Source organism: Canis lupus, chromosome 2 (genome assembly GCF_048164855.1).
Source record: "Canis lupus baileyi chromosome 2, mCanLup2.hap1, whole genome shotgun sequence".
Classification (NCBI taxonomy): Eukaryota; Metazoa; Chordata; class Mammalia; order Carnivora; family Canidae; genus Canis; species Canis lupus.
Window position 1 is genome coordinate 28,618,254 of NC_132839.1, and position 21,929 is coordinate 28,640,182.

Genomic DNA, 21,929 nt, shown 5'->3' on the forward strand with positions numbered 1-21,929 from the left:
ACCCTGAAGGATCTGTCCAGGCCTCTCTCCTCGGTGTGTACACTGCCATCTTTCCTGTAGGTCTTTCCACAGGCTCTTCCCTCTATGCATGTTCGTATCTAAACTCCCCCACTTATAAAGGTACAAGGCATAGTGGACTAGGGCCCACTCTAGTGACCTTACTTTAACCTGACTACTGCTCTAAATAGCTTGCCCAGGTAGGCCACCCTATTTCTAAAAAGAGGTATGTCACAAAGTGGCCTGTAGGGAAGACCAATTTTTAAAAAATAGATCTGAACCACTAGAACACTTGTAGTTTACTCAAAGATTCTACAGATTTTGGTCTTTCTTTAAACATGAAGAGGGATGCCAGGGTCCTGGGATCGAGTCCTGTATCAGGCTCCCCACAGGGAGCCTGCTTCTCCCTCTTTGTCCTTGCCTCTCAGAAATAAATGTTTAAAAAAATATGGAAAAATTTATTTTGGCCTACACCTGTCTGGGATGTTGTCCCCAACTGGACTACTTCCACCATAGAACCATGGTATGGCTTTTGCACAATGTAATTTTGTATAAGATTATGTCACGATATGCCCATAGGTGGGAAGTTTCTTATCTTCTTGCTCCTCTCCCAAGTCACTTAATGGTGGTTATTCTTCTAGCTTAAGTATATATTTACTCTATACTGCACACAAAAATTTACATTTATTCTAAATCTTTTATATTTTTAAAAAAGATTTTATTTATTCATGAGAGACACAGAGAGAGAGGCAGAGACACACAGGCAGAGGGAGAAGCAGGCTCCATGCAGGGAGCCCGATGCAGGACTCGATCCCGGGGCTCCAGGATCACGTCCCGGGCTGAAGGCAGGTGCCAAACCACTGAGCCACCCAGGGATCCCTAAATCTTGTATTCTAAATCATAAGCAGTTTTAGGAGTAACTGTATGATTGATGGATTCCTGCCAGCCTTCATTCTTTCCTGAGCCTCCAGCCCAGGGCGTGACCCTGTTGCCCCTAGACAAGTCCCGCGTCGGGCTCCCTGCATGGAGCCTGCTTCCCCCTCTGCCTGAGTCTCTGCCTCTCTCATGAATAAATTTAAAAACCTTTTTAAAAAGAATGTCGGTATTTTTGCACCAAAGAATTCTAAACCTCTCCCAAACAGCTTCCTGTAGCAAAGAATTCCTGAGATTTTCAACCAGCATATGGAATTCAGCAAGGTCAGGATGAGTGACAGTGGTAAAGGACTGTGGAATTGTTGTCGGGCCTAGAGTTACTGGAGGTGGGTTTTTTTTTTTTTTAATTTTTTATTTATTTATGATAGTCACACACAGAGAGAGAGGCAGAGACACAGGCAGAGGGAGAAGTAGGCTCCATGCACCGGGAGCCCGACGTGGGATTCGATCCCGGGTCTCCAGGATCGCTCCCTGGGCCAAAGGCAGGCGCCAAACTGCTGCGCCACCCAGGGATCCTCGGTGTTTTTATTTTTTACCTGACTTGAGACTAGTCCAACCCAGGGAGGCTATCCCAAAGCAAACACACACACCAGGACTTCATAAGGGTGAACTAGGTGCCAGGATTCCTCTGAAGCACTGTGTTGGGAGTTGTATTAATTCAAGAGGCAGAGATGATGTTGTCAGTTTGGCTAGATTTCCCTTTATTAAATCCATTCTCGGAATTCTCGGAGAAAATTCATCTAGTAATCAAAGCCTCCTGGCTAGTTTCAGATTTATTTACGGAGGGAATACTTGGGAGAAATTTCTCCCTTAGTGTAGAATCCTGGAGCTGAAGTACCAAATCCCAGGATGTTCAGCCCATCATCTTATAAATGATGGCTTGGGAAGGAAGGGGGAAGGAAAAGAAGAAATAAATCACGTACTGCCAGCTTAGGAACCTTTTCACCCAGCAACTAGCATAGCCCCAATAACAACACATCAGAAGAAAAAGTCTAATCTGCGGGAGCAAAAGTGATCAGAACTGCACAAGGAGGAACTGGAACTGGAGCTCATATCAAAGACTGAGCAGTACCGGCTAAGCGATCTGTGGCTTCCAGTCACACTTAGTCCTATGTGTGTAACTGTAAAGCCAATAATCTCAAATAGTCACAGATGGGTTGCTAAAACGAAAGGCAATTAGAGACTTTCCTATTTTGAAAAGTCAACATGGGCCAACTATGTGGAGAGCTACAGACACGAATAAGGCTTTTATCAGCATGAATCCGGCTACTTCATTTTAAACAGTAATCGGGAGGCAGAAGTTATAGATTAGCGGTGGCTGAAGCCTCTTCATAATGTTTTAGCAAATTCACAACTTGCTGTGCTCCTGTTTGAAATAAAGTGACCAATATCTACCACCAATGCTATTTTAAACAAACAAAATAAACTCAATAAATATCTTTTATTAAAGAAAAAAGGAATATTGTTTGTTAAGCACCAAAACTGTATGTTATTACATTGCATGTACAAGAGAAGGTGATTGCAATACTTGCTGTACAAGTACTTAACTCCGAAGTCATGAGTGTAAAAAACATGAAATACAAAGCAAAACAATAATTACAATGCAATAAAGTTGCACTAAAGAGCGAAAGGCAATAGTCAAAACAATTATTGGAAATTTCAGAGTATTGCTATAAATGCCTGCTTAGTTCTTTGTACTTTTAATACTTTAGAATATTAATGGAGCATATTTAAGTATTGTAAATTTGCAAGAGTTGGCATTTACAATACACTGTGCACACGTCCATTTAATGTACGGTGTTAAAGCCATCTTTAAAAGCCAAGCACGATGTGCTAGTGTTTTGCTTCTACCATTATAATATTGCACAAAGCTAGTAAATGGTGAATTGGTTTGCCATTTTAATTTTCACTTAACCATAAAGGCTTAAAAAAAAAAAAAAAAGTCAGTTTCAGTGGCCCTAATGGGCTTTAATCATGCAGAATGATCTGTAGCCTTCGATTTTTCATAAACTATATATTACGGTTTCACACTTGGCAAGACATACAGTACAAGAAACTCAGCAAGACAGTGTGGATTCTTTCCTTCTTTCCGAGTCAAAGTAGTCAGAAGTCACTGTCTGGGTGGTATTGTCTATCCCTCTTGGTTCACAATTGAAGGGAAAATGCCATCTTGTGATCATGGATACTTCTTAAAACCAATGTAATTAGTACTGGGAAAAGCTAGAATAACTTGTTACACTCTTGGATAGTTAACCGTAGAACATGCAGGTTTAAAAAAAAAAACCACCAAAACATCCCTTGTTAAAATTCGACTATAACCAACACCCATACCCTCTGTGTGTACATCTAAAAATCACTTTCCACGGTCTTTCCTCTCCACCCTTAACCCCCCCCACACACTGAGCCACTTGAAGTTATAACTGACTTTGTATAAAAAGCAACAAAAAACTTTCTCCTCTCAAAACAAATGACTGCTTTGAGATTCAATGTGAAACAGCACTGATGAAATATTTATGTCAACCTCAGAGGTATTTTCTGCATGTGCACCTTACAGTGGCATCATAAAAGTGGAGAAGGGGAGAAACATTTATAAATCTGAATTCAATCAATTAAATTCCTGAAATACCAAGCTGTACATTTATACTTGTGGGCAAAACATAACATTTTAGAATGAACACATCTTCAAAATAACCCAGTGGGAAAACATGGCGCATTCTCTCTCTTTCTCTCTCTCTCTCTCGCGCGCGCACACACACACGATCCAGATCCCCACTCACCTTTAAAAAACCCTCTGTTTACATACATGATAGTTTAGGCAGCAATATAAACTCATTTTGTAGGAAAAACTTTTAAATTAGACTATTTATAGGATAAAAAATACCATTGCTTCCATTTACAAAGCAGTCAGGCAGAGATTCCTCATTATGTGCTTTAAAGCGCACTCTGCAGCAGAGTTCAGAAGTAACTACTGAATTGCTCAGTAGCACTAAACAAATGCAACATGCTCCAACGGTAAGGTGCTTCCACTTTTTTAACTCTTCCATCTGAAATAAAGCTTGCTAGTCAATCCTCTAACGCTAAGCATGGCTCTTCTTGGATGCTAAGAAATTGAAATAAAATCAATGCACACTTAACTTTATATTATTTAAATTCAGTGCAAGAATTATGTGAAACTTGTTAAGGTTTCTGCTCTCATCAACTGGCTGCATGTTAACAATGCATCTGCCAGGGTTTCTAAATGTTTTGCAGCTGTTCAAAGCGATCTTTTACAAATAACCTGGTAAGAATGTTTATGAAATCTGAATTCCCTGATAAGGTCTTTAAGAGACCCCTTAGTACTTTCTGGGTTGGTATCTCATATTATGTGTATACTAATTATAAAAGTTTAAAAACAAAAAAATCCCAAACCTTGTATTTATTAAAAGAAAAAACTTTCCTCAGGCTAAAGACAAGTTTATACACAAACTCAATAAATGGAATTTAAAAATGGAATCTTAGGGAATGTAGAGAACTAAATAAATTGTGTTAATTGTTCACTGGTCCCATTCCAAGCAGACGATGTTGCCCATTCAGTTTTGTTCCACTGATCCGAGTTTTAATTCTTAGTGGTTGCTACGGCCAAGGTATGCCTCAGAATTTAACAATATCTAATGGCAAAACGGTCATGCTATGTGTTACCAAAGATTGCTACACAGTTTAGCTTTGTAGAAACAAGGATTTTTGCCCCCTTGTTTTACACAGTAAATCAGAGTGCTGAAAATCTGTTTCATGTAATGAGGAAAACACCACATTCCAACTGTAGAAAATACTACACCTGGTCACTTCTTATGGCTGCATCTAAATTAGTTTAAAAATATATGTTAAGAAATCTTTCAGTTCCACAGTAAGAACTAGGGAATGATTGTTTTTATGCTGCTTCCAAACTCAGAACTTATAAAACACACATCAAGTAAGCAAGACAACTGCTCCTCTTTCAAAAATCCTCTTTAGCCAGGCATTTGGTCACACTGCTATGCCACAGTACCACCCATATTTGAGATCATTAGGAATACCTTTTCTATAAGTACCACATTGGTTATATACACAGCATTCTGACTATAACTGGGAGAACTATTTAAAATTGGCATTCAAGTGAGCAGTAGCATTAACTTTAAAATATCCTCAAGTTATCTAAAATATATTACAGTCGAGACTAGATTGGTAAATGGACTTCTAAAGTGATTCGGCACAAGCAAGCAGCTGTTTGTGGATTTTTATGACAGAAATGACACACTGAGATATATAACTATCAAATATTTTAAACCATATAAATAGTATGGGCAAGTTTGGAACTTGAAACATCATCTATAAATACCATCCTAACTAAATATATTAAAATTTAATATTGAGGGCAAAGATGCTCTTTTTTGGGGCAAGGGGGGGAAAGGGGAATTCAATCATGCTTACATAATTGTTGGGTCTGGAAACTGCTTTAAAATTAACATGAGGGGAAAAAATTAACATAAGGATTCAACTGGTAATCTCATCTTGGACAAGTGGACTGTAGTTATTTAAAATTTTAACACTGTGAGATTCCAAAGGTGAATGATCTGCAGTAACTTGTAATTCTGTGGAAGTAGGAATCTGAATCTTAAGGATGGAAAGTAGGTATGTTGGAGAACGTTATTCAGCAGAGTGTAAGCATAGCTGGTTATTAAGGAGGTTTTGCAAGTGAGATAACCTTCATGGAGTACCACCATGAGATGTACTCAGAGCTGTGGATGCACCCCCAAAAGGATTCACAGGGGTCTGTACCCTGTCTAGCATTTGCTGAACACTTACCAGGACATGGTTCTGAAAGACAAATCACAGGACCCGTTTATAATTGAGCCCAACTCTCGATGGAATCCCCCACTCTAACATTAAATGGGGAGTAATTCTGACAACAGTTCTAGTGCTTTTGCTGTTCATTTAATGTTAAGTTCTCCTGTGTTTTTCTAAGTATCAATGAATGGGAAAAAAATGATTCATAAGCATCCAAAGGCTTAATATTGATACATGATTTTTTTAAGGTTTGAAAATTTGCTTTAACATTTTTTTGCCAAATTATATTCATCAAACCAATCATTCTTTCAATTGAAAAGCACGCTTAAATGCCTTACTAATTCCACCTCCCCATTGTAGGATAAAGAGTCTCTATACAAGATATATATTTTAATTTTCCAAGATAACATGTGGGAATAATGCAAGAAGAAAGCTAAAGTACTATGAAAAAAAACTGTGCAAAAAGCTCCTACTCTCCTCAATAAACAGAAAATTTTCTCCATAATTATTCTAAAGGAAATACATCTTAAAGTGACAAAGGTCTAAGCATTTTTTTCTCTCTTCTGGAAAACCAATTTATACATTGGAGCGCTGCTACTCTGGGACTGCTTTCTGGTGCTAGGCCAGAGAAACGCCTTCAGGAGAAAGTTCTCTTTGGTACACCAGTCCTTACCTAACTCCCTTCATACAGAGGCTAACGTCTATCTGATGCAGAATTACACTCTATAGAAGACGGTGGGCTGGGTCCAACATATCCACCCTTCATTCAAGCCCACAACAGTCCTGCTGAGAATCCACAGTGGCTCCACTCACCAAAAAATGCATCCTTTGGGACTCCAATACAGCAAAGTCAGCACCTAGAACTACATACATAGGTTTTAAAAAGTCTACTGATAGCAACAAAGGCTCTCTTCCAAAATTCCATTCATAACATTGTGAAGATAGTGAAATGCCAGCCAAGGAGGCTTTTCTGCCTACTTTCTGCATGTTTGTAAGGGCACACTTCACTGCGGAGCATAAAAAACTTAAATGGTGCATGTTAAACAGACTTAAGATCTGCATCCCTATTATTGAATCCTCATTTTTGATTCTCAATAGGAAAGTCATGTTGAATTACACTAATCAAGCAATTGTTCAAACAAAGAGACTAAAAATAATCTGAAACATTATCAAGTTACAAAGTATTGCTTTTCATAAACAAAGCTGCACATGAAATCCAAACTATTATAAATTCACAATTATGAAGAGCTATTTAAAAGCATGGAAATTTTTACTTCAAAACCTTACAAAGTGTGAGAGTAGGTGGTCTTTTAAAAATATGCCATGTTAAATGTATCATGTTGTGGTAAACACATTAAGTGTATCTCCGTGGTTATCTTTCTTTTCAGATGTTGAACATCTTTATGAAATTTCCTCTGGAGATGAGTAAGATGGAAATTTTCAGGGCATTTCCATCTGATTCTTTCCAATTTCTATCCTATAGCTATCATGATAAACTTTTTCAGAGTGCTGTACTATTTATAAAAGCTGATATGGAAGCAGCTCTGTGTTTTCAAGCAGAGGACTATTCAGTGCGTGGAAAGATGGATTTCAAAGCAGTCCCAATACAGCTCACAGTAGATCTCTGTCAGCCCACTGTTCTTCCAACTTAGAACAACACCTAGCTTTAGCGGCCACTACAAGGATGTACGTGGGTGGACAGGAGGGGAAGGTGCTTAAAAAAAAACAGGCATCTCTGGAAGGCCTTTTCTTCATTGCATCAGGAGCATTGCACATCTAAAACTCATGTTAACCACCAACTACTGGAATGACTGGAAAAGCGTTAACTTGCCAATTGTGCTTCCATTTTTTCATACCACTGAGCCAACACACTTTTTGCATCTAATGGAATCCAGCTGGGAAATCACGTGTTTAAAATTCTGTTTTTTCAAAAACAAATCTTTGATCTTCAACTGAAGGTATTTTTTTTCTGTTGAGTCACCTGTTTATAAACAAAAAAATAAAGTGTATTAAAAAATGTAGACTTATTGAAGATAGTGTGGTCTTTTAAAAATATGCCATGTTAAATGTATCATGTTGTAAACGCATATATATCCCCATACAACTTGCAATATCTGGATGAACACTGCTTTTTCTTATAAATGACCATTTGTAGAGATCATATATAGGAGACAAAAGATGCGTTTGTATTCTTAAAGCAATAAAAATGAAAACAAAGTAACTTGAATATGATTTAGATCACTTCAAGATTGTATGTTAGATTCACTTTTATACCTTTTACTCTAATTTTATGTCAAAACTATACAGTAAAAATGACCAAATACAACTGAACATATCAGCCTCATAAAATGCCAGATTAGAATTAAATATTTTAAAAATTCACTAGAAAGTGAGTTTTTGTTATACTGACGTTTAGAGGACAGGATTAGTACTAGTCTTTAAATGATGCTTTACCAAAGTTTCAGAGTAGTTGTACTTGAGATCTATGGCGTACACATGTCACAGGAGCATTTATATGAAAGAGCTACTAATCAGATAAAAAGGGACATGGACATAAATTGAGTCCTAACTTATTATAGTTCTGCATTAACTAATACTGTAGCTACATGTGGCTTTGGGGCACCTGAAACATGGCTGCTGTGACTGAGAAAATGAATTTTTAATTTGATTTAAATTAAAATCTGAAGCAGAAATATTAAAATATTTCTCTATTGAATGCAATTTTATTGTTTTGGTAGGACATTTCAACTTTAACCACTGAATGATTAGCATCGAAATTGAAATGTGCTACAAGTATAAAATACACACTAAATTTTGAAGACTACATTTAAAAAATGTAAACTACATCATGAATTTTTTATATTGATACATGTTGAAATACATTATTTTGGATATACCATATAAAATATTGAGATCAATTTCAAAAAAAATTTATTTTTTAAGGTAACTATGGTAACTTTACATCTGTGGCTAATACTTTTTTTTTTTTTTTTTTAAGATTTTATTTAAAAACAGAGAGCGCACAGCAGGGGGAGCAGCAGGGAGAGGGAGAAGCAGCCATCCTGCTGAGCAGGGAGCCCGACTGGGGTTTCATCCCAGGACCCTGGGAACGTGACCTGAGCCAACGGCAGATGCTTAAGTGACCGAGCAAGCCACACATGCCTCATATTTCTATCAGTGCCATCACATAGTTACTTCATGGCTCAAAAAGAGGAACTTGCAGAAAACCAATTGGAAACTCCATATGAAGCCTCTATAATGATATGTATTCCCTTACATTTAGAAAGTTCCTTCAAGGACACGCTTACCTACGACTAGTTCTTAAAAGAGTTTTATAGGAAGACACAGCAGAACAGGAGATAATGACTATTTCATGAAGTTTTGAGAAATTACTTGTTTTTCTGAAGAGCTAATTAATGATTTCAGATCTGTAGGAAGCTGATCTGTAATAGGAAATAGAAATTATAGTGTTTTTAGCCATCTGTAGAGAAGCTCTGAAGTTCAGTCTTTAAAAACCATTTCCCAAGACCACACACGAGGTAGGAGGAATAGTTCCTTTATCACTGCCTGCTCAGACGGGCCTACGGTTTGCTTCTGGTACGGGATAGGTTGTTTTTTATAAATAACCGACTTTGCAGGTATCTGAACTCCTGTGTTGCTGGGGAGTATTTCATTGTTTCATTATAATACATATACCAGCCGTAAATAATCAGCCAAAACCAGGAAATTTTGGGTATTCATGGTGGACATACTCTTAACATTGGCTCTAAGGCTAAATTAGTAGCCTAAAGCTAAAAATAACTACCACGCATGGGCACGTCGGAAATGCTGCTGCTGTGCCTATGTGTTAGGATCTGGCAGGACTGGTGAAAACCGAGACGAGGGGGACTGGCCCGAGCTCCTGCCACCGGGGAACATACCCCACCTGCGTTACTGCCAGCAGCTGTGACCAAAAAACAGAAACACTCATTTATTATGTGAAGGCCCCACTCTGAGGTTAGCCAGTTAGTGCCTAAGATGGTAGGTCCGGGCAGAGGCAGACACTGGGACGGGTAGGACACACCACGAAGGGGGAGAGAATCTACACATCTCCAGTGTGGGAAGGCTTCCTGGTCAGACATCCTCTATCTCTGGACGTGCTCATACACTGAGCAGATGCAATACTGTATCTCCATACTTCTGCAAAGCACGTGTACACACGTATCAGCACAAATGGTTTGAAATTACTTGGCAATTCAAAAACACTGGTTCCGGGGATCCCTGGGTGGCTCAGCGGTTTAGTGCCCGCCTTTGGCCCAGGGCGCGATCCTGGAGTCCCGGGATCGAGTACCGCATCGGGCTCCCGGAATGGAGCCTGCTTCTCCCTCTGCCTGTGTCTCTGCCTCTCTTTCTCTCTATCATGAATAAATAAATAAAATATTTAAAAACAAACAAACAAGCAAAAAAAAAAAAAAAAAAAAAAAAACCCAAAACACTGGTTCCTACAAAATGGTAATTTTGTATAAATTCTTTTTTTTTTTTTTTTTTTTTAATTCTCCTCTTCTATAAAGAGGAGAAAAGGCATGCCAGCGGCCTAATTGCCATGGCAGTGTGTGACTGAATGCTGCCTGGAGGGCACTAACAAAGGTCATCTATACCCACTCAAGGGGAATGGGACGTTTTCAACCCCCGCCCTTTTTTTAAAGCTACTGATTAGTGTAGAGGCTGATGGGCAGAGGAGGGATGGGGCTGCACAGCAGAAGAACATCTACATTTTCCTGATGGATCCATCCACGAATAAGCAGGTAAAACTGCTTTTGATAGTATCTGATATATCTCGCACTCTTTCAAATGTAATTAATATAAAGAATTTCTGACACAGTTTACCTTTTTTGTATTAAGTCTTCAAAATCAGAGGTATGCCTGCATAGACATCAGATCTACTCAGAATCCACGTGAGTGAAAGCCAAGAATCTGCATTTTTAATAAGCTCCCCAGGTAATTCTTATAATCAAGCATGTTTAAGAATCACTTCGTTGACCAAAAAGTTTATTATTCCTTCACCTATTTTCCTTCCAGGGCTAGGTGTCTTCCCTCCACTTTTGGTGAATGTTGTAAAGACCACAGAAATATCGTCCATCGAGAGAGCAATCAAGATACTTAATAGAATATTTGCATTGCAGTTTGCACAACTTATAATATTTCAGCTATCACTACTGTCAGTTCTCTATATACTATTTATAGCATATGTTACCTTTACTGACTCTATATTTAGCATGATTTGTGCCACAGGACTACATAATTATCTTACTAAGTGTGGTTCAGTAACAACTATTACTTTAGGAGAATGCCAAATGTATATATAACCAGAACCTACAAACAAGGGTAACTCAATAAGAAACACTTACTACATATTTATTATATTAGCTGCAATTTTATCTGTAACATGCAACAATTATGATAAGCCTTAAAATGATAGACCTTCATTTTAAAGGCTTGGAAAGCTAGATAATCAGGCAATGCAATAATTTTTATGAACTGATCTCAGAAAATTCCTTTGTAGGAAGCTAAGAAGACATCCAAAGTCAATATACCTAACAGGTTGTACCTGAAATGCTTCACTCAAAAAAGGCCTTTTCTATTTTTAAAGCAAGAAATAAGACTGCCACTTCACTGGAATGAAACTATCCTCTTTATTCGGGCTATATCTATACTGTAGAAATTATTAATGAGCAGGATATAAACAGCATTTACATACCAGGTATCTTCTTGAAAAGTGCTTTACTGTTAAGTTTCAAGAAACTACACAAAACCTAAAGTTTACAAATCCATGATCAATGCTATTAAGTGAGCTGTATAATAAATAAACCCCAACCATAAAATTTAACAGATTTCATCATCTACTATGAAACCTATATTACCAAATGCTACTAAAGAAAGTAGGGACCATTTACTTGTTAGTTTTCCCAATCTGTGCAAGGCAAAGCCTCCTCTTCATCCTCCGACTCAGGGGACGCCTCTTTGATTCTTCTAAGAGCCTCATGGATGCTCCGTGTTAGAGGGTCTGTGTCAGGCAGAAGCGTGAAGGATTCTCTGAGAACTTCCTTCTGTACCTTCTTCAATTTTACCCCTTTCCTGATTTGTGCCAAGATATTATTACTATCATCCTCGTCAGGAAAAGGAGGCAGAGTTCGCTGTTCAACTTTTTTCAGGTGAAAACTACCACGCTTCAAGGAAGCTAGCACCTCATCCATGGGTGAACTCACTTTACAAACGAGAAAGAACAATTATAGTTAGGATCACGATTAGAGTCGAACGGGCAACCTCTAAGTCTTTAGGACTGTGCTAGCCAAGAACACTAAAAACAAAATGGACCATAAAGTGTGGATTGAAGGTTTTCCCAGGAACACATGGGATCCCAGTTATGCTCTTTGAAAAAGCAAAGCCCCAACAGTCACACTTCAATTCCAAGTTATTATTTCTATTATTTTCCATGTGAGAGAAGCAAGCTAGAAGGTGGTCTTTGGGAATATCATGGGTGAGACTCCAAAAGGATTTCCATAATGCACCAACTCAATCTAAATTCAGACACTGAGTTATAAATGTACTTTTAAAGAACTAAGTTTTGATTCACTGTGTTAATTTTTTAAGAGGTTTTTTTTTTTTTTTAAATTATTAAGTAAACTGCTCTCTATATGGGGCTTGAACTCAGGACACCAAGGTCAAGAGTTGCATGCTCTAATAACTGAGCCAGCCAGGTACCTGCACTATGGTGCTATTGATTTTTCCACTTAGTTATTTTACATACAAAATTCTACTCCAGTTACAAGATAGAATTTACAGAATGGTTACAGAATGGTTTTACAGAATGGTTTCTTAGAATTTAGTATCTAAATCATTTTTATGTAATGTTCTCCCAATGAAAGGTACAGACCAGGATTCCTTGTTCTTTTCAAAAACAGCTTTCTAAAGGCAAATCTGACATGCAATAAGTTATGTTCCTCTTCCATACTTCCTTGTTTTATACAGAGCATACCAAAGCCCTCAATAAACACGTGACCAAATGTTAAATGGTCCTATCAGTGTGATCCTAGTGTGATAGTCTTTCTTGCCCAGCTGTTTTTTTCTGATGTGAAAACCTTTCCTGTATCTCCTAGGTTTAAAATCAGATTTTCCCCTTAACACAGAAAGAGCCACTTACTATGTATTACCAGATACACCAAGCATCACTTCAAAATATATAGTTTTTAAAATATCCATAAGAGCTCAGGGTGGTACACGTCTGTGTATATACACATTTGCTGATGTGGGTTGGTAGGATTTCCACCAAGGTGTGACCCTGAAAACTGTTTGCTATCAAATAATGTCTAAAAATAAAAAAACGTTTTAAGTTTTGTAGGATCCTATGAAATATAAGTCCTTCGATTATGCCTCACTTTATTCAACAGATGAATACGAAAATGTCTGTTCAACTTACCTCTTCTCCTCTGCAAACCTTCTGCAGTCTTTTTGAGCTTCTTCCTGGCACTGACCAGCTGGCTGCTGTCAAAGAGATGTGCTGAGGGGGCACTTGCAGACTTCGGGATCCTCTTCTCATTCCCCTCTGTCCTAGGCAGACCTTTCTCCAGTGTCTCTAGGGAGTTGTCCTTAGCAACAGGCAAAGGTGGTGGTGGGGGAGGAGGAGGTGGTGGTGGTGGTGGTGGAGGCGGTGTTGGAGGAAGAGGTGGGGGAAGTGGAGCTATGGTAACAGAACCTGGTTCGAGGTCAATATTATTCAAAAGTGGAAGAGAAACAGTGGGTGGCAGTTCAGAGGTAACACCACTGAGAGGTAATGAAGTGGCTTCAAGTTGTGCTAATGAAGTATCTTCAAGTTGTGCGAGGCTTTGGGCTTCTGTTTTCTGTGATGACTCAAGCTTGCCTCTTCCTTCCTCCACCTTTTCACTTTTATCTTCTACCTGTAGCACCCCTGGCAGAGAGTCACACTGCTCCTCACAGGGCACAGGACTGGCTGTGCTTCTTCTTCTTGCATGAGCCAGTCGCAATCTGGTTGATTTAAGTATGACTTGGCCAGGGTATCTCTAAAAAATCAGAAGGTATTATAACTGGTCAGATTACATTAAAATATTTTATGAGCAAACATTTTTCAAACAAGCATAACTGGGATCCCATGTGTTCCTGGGAAACCTTCAGTCCACATTTTATGATCCATTTTGTTTTTAGTGTCCTTGGCTAACACAGTCCTAAAGTCTCACAATAAGGTATTATAACTGGTCAGATTACATTAAAACATTTTATGAACATTTTATTTCCTCCTTTAGATGAAAGATGTTATTCTGAAGCTTTTGTGATTTTCGGAGAAGGTTCTTTAATAAAGTTATACAGATGACTAGAATACCAAAGCATAATACCTTTTGACAATTATCACTGAACTCTTTTGCTTATTAAATCCTGTCCCCTTTTATCCACTTAAGAAACCAATTGTTCAAAATTACCACGGGATTTAAAGATTAAAGATCTTTAAAGAACTTTAAATTCATTTAAAGAATGAATTATTTTTTTTAAGACTTTATGTATTCGACAGATTGAACCAGAGAGCACAACCAGGGGGAATGGCAGAGGGAGAAACAGACTCCTCACTGAGCAGGGAGTCTACCGTGGGGCTCAATCCCTGGACCTCAGGATCATGACCTGAACCGGAGGCAGACGCTTAACCAAATGAGCCACCGAAGTGCCCCTGAAATTATTAATTTAAATGAAAAATAATAGCAATGTAAGATATGAAACATAAATGCTATTGGTATACAGAAAGCTATGAAACTGTTAGTTTCTTACATGTATTTTCAAATACTTACAAATAAAAAAATTAAAAATTAATGTTCTTTTTAAAAACCATCTTGTGGCATTTAAAAACCTCTTGAGGGGATCCCTGGGTGGCTCGGCAGTTTGGCGCCTGCCTTTGGCCCAGGGCGCGACCCTGGAGTCCCGGGATCGAGTCCCGTGTCGGGCTCCCGGCATGGAGCCTGCTCCCCGCCCCCCCCACCCCGTGTCTCTGCCTCTCTCTGTGTGTCTACCATAAATAAATAAATAAATAAATAAATGAATGAATGAATGAATGAATGAATCTTTAAAAATAAAAACTCTTGAAACAATATGTACATTTTTATGATGGAAAGGGAGGAAGATTTTTTTTTTTGAATAATGATATACAGAACTCTCAATCTATCTTTTACTATAGTAAAACCTAGCATTAATCCAGGGCCATGGGTTAGCCTGGCAAGACAACTGCCAGACCCTTTCTCATATAAGTTGATCTACTTTAATTATGCCAAGGTCACTTCCGTAGACTGTTATTATAGGTTATTATACGTGGTATTAATAACAAGGTGATACCTGAAATGGATAGTCAATTGTGAATTTTATAAAACTCAAGAAGAATCCAGGCTTGCCAGAAGCCCTGACCATTACTTTTATGCTACTGAAGTGGTAGACCAATGGCATGAAAATATTAATGCTGTACACAAATGGATTATAGGTATGAGATGCCTGCATGGTGCAGTCAATTAAACGACTAACTCTTGGTTTCGGCTCAGGTCGTGATCTTAGGGTTGTGAAACTGAGCCCAGAGTCAGACTCCATGCTCAGTGCACAGAGTCGGCTTAAGATTCTCTCTCTCTGGGAATCCCTGGGTAGCTCAGCAGTTTAGCGCCTGGAGTCCCAGGATCAAGTCCCATGTCGGGCTCCCGGTATGGAGCCTGCTTCTCCCTCTGCCTGAGTCTCTGCCTCTTTCTCTATGTCTATCATGAATAAATAAATAAAATCTTAAAAAAAAGATTCTTTCTCTCCCTCTTCTGCTCCTGCCCCCACTCTTTCTCCCAATAAATGATAAATATTTAAAAAACAAAAACAAAAATATAATAAATTAAAAAAAATAAAAAACAAAAACAGAAACAAAAAATCCACAAGTGGAAGAAAGGTAGCCTTTTAATCAAACATTAAAACAAAAGTCAAATTATTTTAAGACTTTATTTGTGTGTATAAGAAAGAGAGAGAGAGGAAGAGGAGGAGGAGAGATTCTAGTGTAGACTGCCAAGAGCAGAGCCAGACGCAGGGCCCAATCTCAACCCTGAGATAACATGAGACAAAATCAGGAGTCAGACACTTAACCAATTGAGTCACCCAGGTACCCCTAAAATAATTTTCTTTTTGGTTTTATTTAAATTCAATTTCATTAACAAATAGTGTATTATTATTTTGGGGGTAGAACTGTGTTTCATCAGTTGCATATAACTCACAATGCTTATTATTACATCAAGTGCCCTACTTACTGCCCATTAACCCATTCCCCCAAGAATTATATTTTCTAAATAATAGAGGAAAAAACAAAGTTTTTCTTAAAATCTTACAATAGGAGTGTGTGTATATGTAGCTATTTAAAAAGCAATGAAAAACAATAAATTGATCATACTTTTATGTTACCTGTTTAAAATTTCGAAGTCTATCCAGTGTTCTTTGTCTCTCCTGGCTAACCCAAGCACTTTTTCTTTCTTCTTCATCGTGTAATTTTTCTCTCTTCTGGTAAAAAATTAATAGTAATTCCATTATGATGTGTCCCATTTATTTTTCTTAATTGGGGAAAAAAGTTCCCCCAATAAGTAAAATGGGTTAACTCCAAAGAATGATTCACTTTGCTTAACAAAGTGTTTTAATGGCATGAAACTACCAGTTTTTAATAGAAATCATAGTTTTAAAATTCACAATGATAGGAGAAAAACAATACTGTTTCGTTTTTTGCATTTACCTACAATTAAAGATGTTTATTCTGACAAGTAAAATCAAATATCACTGAACTAAAAATGTTTCATCTTTGGGTTTCTGGCTTAAACAATTTAAGTATAAAATACTTATAGCTCCTATATTTTACTAAATAAAAAAGTTGAACATAATAAAAATAAAATCAGCAACAACCTGGCCTGGATTCAGATACTGCACATTAGTTCAACCAATATAATCAGCAGTTGGGGGCGGGGGGGGGGGGGGAGCATTTGAAATAAACCAGAGAAAGACAAATATCATATGATTTCACTCAAAAGTGCAATTTAAGAAACAAATGGGGAAAGGAAAAGACAAGAGAACGGAAGAAAGAGTAACCAAGAAACAAATTCTTAACTTATAACAGAGAACAAACAGATGGGGAGGTGAGTGGGGGGAATGGGTGAAAGAGGTGATGTAGATGAAGAGTATGCTTATCATGAAATGCACTGAGTAACGTAAAAGAATTGTTGAATGATTTAGATTGTACACCTGAAACAAACAGGACACTGTACAGTAACTATACTGGAATTCCCTGTGCTGGTGAGTCACCTAAATGACATCTAATTAAATCTCATTTTGCAGAACAAGTATTAAATGAAAAGGCTTTCTAGCTTCATAAATAGTTAATGCCTTATTTCCTGCTTTGTTTTAAAAACCTGGAGGTATCTCCTACAAGATCAGTTAATTTCGTGCGAAGAGGACAGTGGTCTCTGGTGTCATTAACTTGTCTCTCTTCCATTTGTCCTTTTCAAATTCAATCTTCCATTATTCTCTTATTCTATTACCTCTCTTCTTTCCCACCAGCTTTTCTCTGGACAATTTCTAGTGAGAGTTACTGCTTCATTTGTCTCGGATGATTATGTTGAAATCTAACGGATAACTTGAATCTTCAGGCTGAAAGTGAACATCGAGTTTCAGGAAACCCTGATGCACAATGATCACCTGGTAAAGTTACTAGACTTCCACAATAAACAAAAGACTCTGTAATTATACAGGTTTTAAATGCAAGTCTCATGGAGAATGGGTGGAGGGAAGGGAAACCTCAGGCCTCTACAATGCAACATTCAATGCTACAAGAAAGAACAATGTGTCCAAAATTTTGATGGAGAGAAAATTTAACAGTTATGACCTAGACAGATGATCTCTTGCTTAGGAAATGGACAAGCATCCCCAAACAGGCCACAACACAGAATAGATAGTAACCATGAAACTTTCCTGAAATAGTACCTTAGTGAAATCTAACTCTAAGAGGAATCAAACTCAGGAACAGAAGTTGTGATAATCTATTCTGGTTTTGATTTTCTTTGTAACTTTTTCCTGTATTCATTTAATCTTTTATAGTGATCATTTATGTCTTTTTACAAACATAAGGATTTTTTAAATGTATGAGAATGGTTGAGAAGCAGTTTTGCAAGCCACTAATTAAAATTGCTTATAATAGAGGAATTTTCAAATACACAGTAAAGGAGTTTAGAATATGCTTTTTAAAATCTGGTACGTGATCAAAATTTTTACACCTATCAAGATACTCTATATTTCAGGAAAAAACCTGCCTTGCTTATTTAGGTAACAGGACAATATCAGAAAATACTAAGTAAAGCACAAGAAAACTTTTTAAGATTACAGAATACAAAAGATAACAGGCTAAAATACCATCTAAGAGAGTAATATGGTAGAGGAGAAGCAGCTGGAAAAAGAAATTCCATTCTCACATCAAACACTAATTACCTGTCAGCCAGACCCTATATTAAACCCTAGGAAAGCAGGGATGTGTATGTGGTAGTGAGAAGAGTAGGCATGTTCAACAGAGCTGGCGAGTTAGCTGTCAAGCATCAAGGAAGAAACTGACCCTGTTAGAGGTGGAGGTGCTGAAAAGGAGGAAAACTCTTAGAAGAGAGCACAGGCAGTAATCTCTTGGACTTTTCTATACAGGTCTCCTTAGGCAGAGGAAACAAAACCAAAAATCAACTATTGGGACAACCCCAATATAAAATAACTTCAGCACAGTGAAGGAAACCATGAACACAACAAAAAGGTAAGCTGCTAAATGGAAGAAGATACCTGCAAATAATATGTCCAATAAGAAGTTAATATCCAAAAAAATAAAGAACTTATACAACTCTACACCAATAAATAAATAAACAAACAAACGATCTGCTTTAAAAATGGGCAGAGGATTTTTCCAAAGAAGATATGCAATTGGCTAACACACACAAGAAAAAATGCTCAACATCACTCATCATTGGGGAAATGCAAAGCAAAACCTCAATGACATATCACCTTACACCTGTCAGAATGCCTAGAATTTAAAAAGACAAGAAATAACAAGTGTTGGTGAGGATGTGAACAAAACGAACTCTTGTGCACTGTTGGTGGGAATGTAAATTCTGCAGCCACTGTGGACAACAATATGGAGGTTCCTCAAAAAACTAAAACTAGAAATACCCAATGATCCAGTAATTTCACTTTTGGACATTTACCCAAAGAATATGAAAACACTAATTTGGAAAGATATATGCATCCCTATGTTTGTTGCGGCATTCATTATTCACAAGAGTCAACATATGTAAGCAACCTAAGTGTCCGTTGAAAGATGAGTGGATAAAGATGAATATGTACAATGGAGTATTACCCAGCCAAAAAAAAAGAATGAGATCTTGCCATCTGTAACAACATGAATATATAGCTAGGAGGTATTAGCTAAGTGAAGTAAGTCCAACAAATACTACATGATTTCACTTACATGTGGAACTTAAAACAAAATGAACAAACCAAAAAAAGCAGAAAACAGACCTGTCAGTACAAAGAACAAACTTGTGGTTTCTAGAGCAAAGGGAGGTGGGCAGGTGGGAAAAAGGGGGTGAAGGGCAATGGAAGATATAGGCTTCCAGTTCTGTAATGAATAACTCATGGGGATAAAAGGTACAGCACAGGGAATAGTCAGTGGTGCTGTGATAGTGCTGTGTGGTGACAGATGCCAACTACATTTGTGATGAGTATAGCATAATATATAGAATTGTCAGAACACTATGTTGTACACCTGAAACTAATGTAACGTCAGCTACACTTCAATTTTTAAAAATCTTCAGTTAGAAAAAAAAAAAGACTATTATGAACACCAGTGTAGCTAAGAGACTACATCTTAACTATAAGGAATTATGTGATACCAGAGATGTTAGCAATGGCAATCATACTGCAATAGGACTGTATCAAATCAGTACCCTGCATCTTAAATTGACACAATGTTATATGTAAAATATCTCGATTTTTGAAAACTGTCAAAAACAGTTTCTAGAAAACCATTTTAAGTAAAATAGTCTTAAAAGTCCTGATCAGTTTCCATACACCTCAGCTTAAGTCTTCTGTTTGTACTTTCTTGAAGTGAAACCCTTCAGTTATTAGTATGATTACATAAAACAAGAATGCACTTTTTTAATGAGGGAAAAAATGACTTGTTTCCCCACCACCATTCCTTCTCTTACTCAATTTGTCTCTCAGCTCTAAAAGGGGGGGGGAGGGGGGCTTTACATTTTCTTTATTCTGTTTTAGAGAGTTTACTGACAAATATTAAAATAGACTTCCTTAGTCTTTGTTAAATATTTAATTTGCAAGAATTTCCAGAAGAAATTTTTCAGACAATAATGTTAATACATAGGAATGTACATTTTAAACCACCCAAGAGATTTTAATAAAGGTGGTTCAAAGCTAACTTTAAAAAACAATGATTTAATGTAGGCCAAATATGCCTTTTCCTACAGTTAGGCATATTAAAGATGAGATGGTTAATGGGCTCATTCTTCCACACCTAGCATTTCCAAAGCTGGTATTAGGCAGAATTATAAGGCAGATGACAGGGCAGCCCCGGTGGCGCAGCGGTTTATCGCCGCCTGCAGCCCAGGGCATGATCCTGGAGTCCCGGGATCGAGTCCCATGTCAGGCTCCCTGCATGGAGCCTGCTTCTCCCTCTGCCTGTGTCTCTGCCTTCCTCCCTCCCTCCCTCCCTCCCTCTCTCTCTCTCTGCATCTCTATGAATAAATAAATAAAATCTTAAAAAAAAGATTAAAAACATATATAAGGCAGATGACATTTATCTTTGAGATCCCCCTCAAATGTCAATTTCTTGATTTTTTTTTTTTTTAACTCTTCTTTGCCTTAAAAAAACTCCTGGAGAAAGGATTTGATATTCATTCTAAAAAAATAATTAGCTACTACATCTACCAAAGTAGTGGTATTTCATCAGAAGCCAACATCTTCCTAAAGCAAGTAACAACTAAGCATGGAATCTCAACAACAATCTGACAGCACAGGTACAGATGGTGATAGGGGGCATTCCTATTACTCTGTTAGGCTGGCCCATTATCCTTTACAAGGTAACTTATGATCTATGAAAAGGACATTAAAAAATAAAAGTACAGGGCACCTGGGTGGCTCAGTGGTTGAGCATCTGCCTTTGGCTCAGGTTGTGATCCCAGGATCCTGGGTTTGAGCTCCGCATCAGGATTCCCACAGGGAGCCTGCTTTTCCCTCTGCCTATGTCTCTCTCTCTGTGCCTCTCATGAATAAATAAAAGATTTTTAAACATAAAAAATAAAAGTACAAGAAATAATTTTGTTATTTATAGTTTCTTGGAGAATGATGAATCTTACAGTTTTATGGGTAGTTTGGCTACTACTTTTATGTGTTTAAAATCAAGAGTAAGGAATGGCTTAAACATATGCCAAAATGAGCTTACAGGATTAATACATATTAAAGCCATTTGGCCTTTAGGGTGATACTAAAGCATATATAGTGATATTGTCATGTCAATATTTCTATTCAATGAAATCAAAATTAATGGTTGAGTAATCTAAGATACGTATGTCTGAAAAGACTACTATCAGGATAATATACTGCAGACATAATGAGGTACAGCAATGCTGGGAGTAGAAGAAAGCTAATACAATTTTTTAAAAAACGAACTAATGATCTCAGTACCTCACATATAGAGAAGAACCTGCTCAATTTGATAAGGAATATCTACCGAACAATCCTATAGCTAAGCATGGTAGTTAATAGTGAGACACTAGAAGCATTCTTGTTAAGATCAGGAAAAGACAAAGATGTCCCCTTTCTCACCATTTCTTTTCAGCACCGTACTGGAAGTCCTATATAATGGAACAAGAAGAGTAAATAAAAGATACATAGATTGACTTCATTCACAATGACAAGACTGTTCATGTAGAAAACCTAAAAGAACCAACAGAAAAACAAAAACTCCTGGAACTAAGTGATTACAGCTCAGTTAGAGTAAAAGGTTGACATGTAAAAGTCAACTGCCTTTAATATAAGAGCAATGAACATCTCAAGTTTAATATTAAAAACTATTTATGTTACCACCAAAAAAGGAAAGAGTTAGGCACAAATCT

General features: G+C 37.5%; 1 protein-coding gene and 1 long non-coding RNA gene across 3 annotated transcripts in view; one reads left to right on the forward strand and one right to left on the reverse strand.

Annotated features, from left to right (window-relative positions):
• LOC140614701 (uncharacterized) overlaps nt 1-21,929 on the forward strand; it is a 33,181-nt gene that overhangs the window by 8,317 nt on the left and 2,935 nt on the right. Inside the window, exons 2-3 of the long non-coding RNA XR_012015494.1 lie at nt 17,329-17,469; nt 18,457-18,559. This is a non-coding gene — a long non-coding RNA (uncharacterized lncRNA). The remainder of the gene's footprint in view (nt 1-17,328; nt 17,470-18,456; nt 18,560-21,929) is intronic.
• Nucleotides 2,353-21,929, reverse strand: part of JMY (junction mediating and regulatory protein, p53 cofactor) — a 104,695-nt gene continuing 85,118 nt past the window's right edge. Inside the window, exons 8-12 of one of the 2 annotated variants that reach the window (XR_012015479.1) lie at nt 16,189-16,284; nt 13,190-13,790; nt 11,667-11,977; nt 9,042-9,176; nt 2,353-7,714 (exon numbers count right to left, since the gene is read on the reverse strand). Coding sequence is in view for 1 of the 2 variants with exons in the window: in XM_072793803.1 (XP_072649904.1) it covers nt 11,670-11,977; nt 13,190-13,790; nt 16,189-16,284 (1,005 nt within the window). In the remaining variant the exon portion in view is untranslated. The remainder of the gene's footprint in view (nt 7,715-9,041; nt 9,177-11,666; nt 11,978-13,189; nt 13,791-16,188; nt 16,285-21,929) is intronic. The other variant, XM_072793803.1, reaches the window with a different exon arrangement.